This window comes from Gavialis gangeticus, unplaced genomic scaffold, assembly GCF_001723915.1.
Source record: "Gavialis gangeticus isolate Ggan-Ray unplaced genomic scaffold, GavGan_comp1, whole genome shotgun sequence".
Lineage (NCBI taxonomy): Eukaryota > Metazoa > Chordata > Crocodylia > Gavialidae > Gavialis > Gavialis gangeticus.
Window position 1 is genome coordinate 17221078 of NW_017728995.1, and position 3445 is coordinate 17224522.

A 3445-nucleotide genomic window follows, 5' to 3' on the forward strand; every position below is an offset into this window, starting at 1 on the left:
AACAGGCTGAGCAGGGCAGGGCTAAGGGCAGCGCCGGACTGTGACATGCTGAAGCCCTAAATAAACTATGTCCAGCTCAAGACGCCCCAATGTATGTATATTTTTGTCATATTAGAACAGAAATGTCCATATTTAGACAAAAAGGAAATCAGGACTCGTAGCAGAGCTGATATCTGTTATTAGATATAATACAATAAAATAAAAAATAAAAGATATCAGCTCTACTAGGAGTCCTGATTCCTTTCTCCTCTAGACCAAGGCAGCTACAACTTGGATACCTGACATTTTGGAGAATCATTTTCCCATATCTCCTTTATTTAAAACTTATTATTATAAGTGTTATTATAAAACTTGATATTGAGTCAAGTTTTGGTTTTCTTATTTAGAGGCCCCTCACATTGTGGGGCCCTAAACTGTAGCTTAAGACTAAATCTGGCACTGGCACCACGGCTGGAACACCCCGGCCATTACGCACAGAGCGGCGCCACCACGTGCGGAAGAACGAGAACGAGCGAGAGGACGTCGAGTACATCGCAGGTACCCCGGCGGGGAAGGGCGCCAATGGGGAGCGACCCCTTCCCGGACTACACTTCCCGTCGTGCTCCGCGTGCTGCCCCGGGCTCCGGCTGCCGGTGGCGCGGTGCCTGCTGGAGAATGTAGTCCGCTTGCGCCCCGGTCCGGCACGGCCCAGTCTTCCCCACGCCGCTCCCGGCCCGGGGCGGAAGTGAGGTCCCGGAAGCGGCGTGTGCGGCGTCATCACAAAATGGCGGCCTGAGGTGAACGTGAGTCTCCCTCCCCTCAGGTGTGTGCGGAGTGTTTCCGTGCCCGGCCGGGGCCCGGCCCCCAGCACCCGGTCCAAGGCCTGTGGGAGGGGCAGGCGGAGCCGTTGGGCCCGGAGCGGGATCCAGGCGAGGGGGGCGGAACCAAGACCCCGGGGGGCGGGGGGACGCCGCCACTCAGCCAGGCCTCGGGACCGAACCAGCTGGGGGGAGGGGGGGTCAGCTTTGTGGGCTCTGAAGAGGGGGAAGAGAAACTAAGTAGCTGCCTACGGCTGGGGGAGGGCGGCGACTGGGGTGGAACCAGTTGGGTTCTAGCCCCTCTTGTCCACTGGAGGCTGCTGCCGGGAGACGCCCAGTCCTGGTGGGCCTGGAAACCGCATCCCCTGCACTCCAGCACACCCCATACACCCCCTGGCCCCGACCCCCACAAAGCCTGCCTCCCAACCCAGCCACACAGGCACAGGGTTGTGAGCTCAGTGTTGGATGCTGGGGTTGGCTAGTACAGGGCAAAGGGAACTGGTCACAGCATTACCCCTGGGACTATAAACTGGTCTAGTCCATAGTCACAGCCCCCTGATGCAGATACCGTTTCCTGGCCAGAGCAAGGGCTGTGGCAAAGGCTCAGCTTGCTGCATCCCACCTGCTGCCATAGAGCAGCCCAGTGTTTGGGAATTTCAGACGCTGAAGTGGATCTTGACAACATCACGTTGCGGTTGGTCTTGCTTTCCTTTTTAAGCAGGATCTGCTGCCTGTGAAGCAGGCTGTATTCAGGGGCAGCTGACTGTTTCATTTAAATAGCCTTTTGTACCTTATTTCTGGCTGAGCTGGCATGGTAGGCTGATGCCCTTAGACATGTGAACAGGTCGCTTAGCACTTGGACTGAGGCCGTTACAGGGCTCTGGTGGCGTAGCTGTCAGTTGGGGGAGGGTGAACAGAGGTTGTCTATAACTGATGTGGTGCTGTCAGGAAAGCTGTTGTGTGGCTGCAGCTCTGCTGGCAGAAGTATATGTCTTCTGGCAAAACATTTGCTGCTCAGGAAGCTGCTGTAACACTGGCTTCAGAAGAGCAGCAGTGTACACCAGCAGTTTTTAGGATGGCACCAGCTGTCCAATAAACATAGCACAGCTCCACAGGTGGAGAGAGAGCTCCTGTCCCTTCCCACTCCTTGCATTTATCTGTATAAAGACTAGCAGCTCCCCTGCTCTGGTTCTGGTTGTTTTGCACAAAGCTTATTGTATGCAAAGTGTTCTGCACCAGTTATAGGACTGGGACTGGGTCCTGAGTTTCCTCATAGGGACTTTACTCTGTCTGAAGAACACGTCATCTAGCTAAACAAGTTCCTTTGTTCTTTTTTAGGCCAGAGAGATTAAGCCGCAGCCTGTCACCAAGATGCAGTACTCCCATCACTGTGAGCATCTTCTGGAAAGACTGAACAAGCAGCGAGAAGCAGGCTTTCTGTGCGACTGCACTGTAGTGATTGGTGAATTCCAGTTCAAAGCTCACCGAAATGTGCTTGCCTCATTCAGCGAGTACTTTGGTGCATTTTACAGAGATGCCTCTGACAGTAATGTCGTTTTGGATCAGACTCAAGTAAAGGCTGATGGGTTCCAGAAACTTCTGGAGTTTATCTACACAGGAAACTTGAACCTTGACAGGTAGCGTATGCTTTTAAAGCGGGGGGAGAAAATAAAAGAAAATTGGTTGATGAGTTCAGTTTCTATTGCATCTCCTTGTTCTTTGCAGTAAATTATGAAAAATCAAATTTACTATCAGATAGGATACATGCAGAGAAAACATCAGCTGTTTATATGGCTTCAGATGTAGCCAGGTATGTATGATTCTGCATAGCAACCTACTGGGAGCCCTGTGTTATTTTCACTACAACGTGTGCAGCGGTGGTGCCAAGTCTGAATAGAATAAATTGAAACTAGTTTCCTGCTTTTTCTTTCATGGCCAGGTGTCTAAATTCATATCAACTGCCCCATTTGCTGTCATCTAGGTGTGGCTAAGGGCTAGTTGTAGCATCCTTTGCTTCTGTTCTCATTCAGCCACTCAAGCTCTACCTATATTGCATTTTTTATGTAGGTGCCAAACTTACCATGATCCCAGTGAGATCATGTGATCTAGAGGTCCTATCTACCATTGTTCTGGACCTTCCACTAAAAAAGCTTTTCTACACTGTTTACTTAAGCCACCCAGAAACTGTTTATAGTTTTCAGGAATTAAAACAGTCCACATCAATATTAAAAGTCACATTGCATAATCACATTGTTAGAGGTAAAGCTGGAATTAACATCCATCCTTACATGTAAACGTCCTGTTTACATTTTCTCTGAGGTAATGTGACACAATGATTTTGTGGTGGTTTTCAGAGTCTTTGAGTCTGTTGTCTGGAAAGTCAGATGTGTCCTCCACAATTTCTTACAGAGGGCAAACAATTTAATTCTTTCCAGACCCCAGCAGACAGAATATGTTGGAGAGGTAAAGAACAAAGTTTCAGAGACATCCTCACTTAAAAAAAAAAAAAAAAAAGAAAGAAAACAACAAAAACCCAGACACTAATCTGAATTTGGTTTAGTTCTAACTGTTCCAGCTGGCACCCAAAATTACTGTATCTGAAGAAATTATGGGAAAAAAATACTTCTGTATCTTTTAATTGGTTGACT

General features: G+C 49.1%; 1 protein-coding gene across 3 annotated transcripts in view; it reads left to right on the forward strand.

Moving 5' to 3' along the window:
* The first annotated feature begins 727 nt into the window (after nucleotides 1-727).
* The window catches only part of MYNN (myoneurin), a 23925-nt gene continuing 21207 nt past the window's right edge, over nucleotides 728-3445 (forward strand). Inside the window, exons 1-2 of one of the 3 annotated variants that reach the window (XM_019503266.1) lie at nucleotides 728-802; nucleotides 2136-2434. In XM_019503266.1, the coding sequence (XP_019358811.1) occupies nucleotides 2169-2434 (266 nt within the window). In that variant the 5' untranslated portion in view covers nucleotides 728-802; nucleotides 2136-2168. Of the gene's footprint in view, nucleotides 803-2135; nucleotides 2435-3445 lie in introns of those variants that run through there. The other 2 variants (XM_019503265.1, XM_019503267.1) reach the window with 2 other exon arrangements.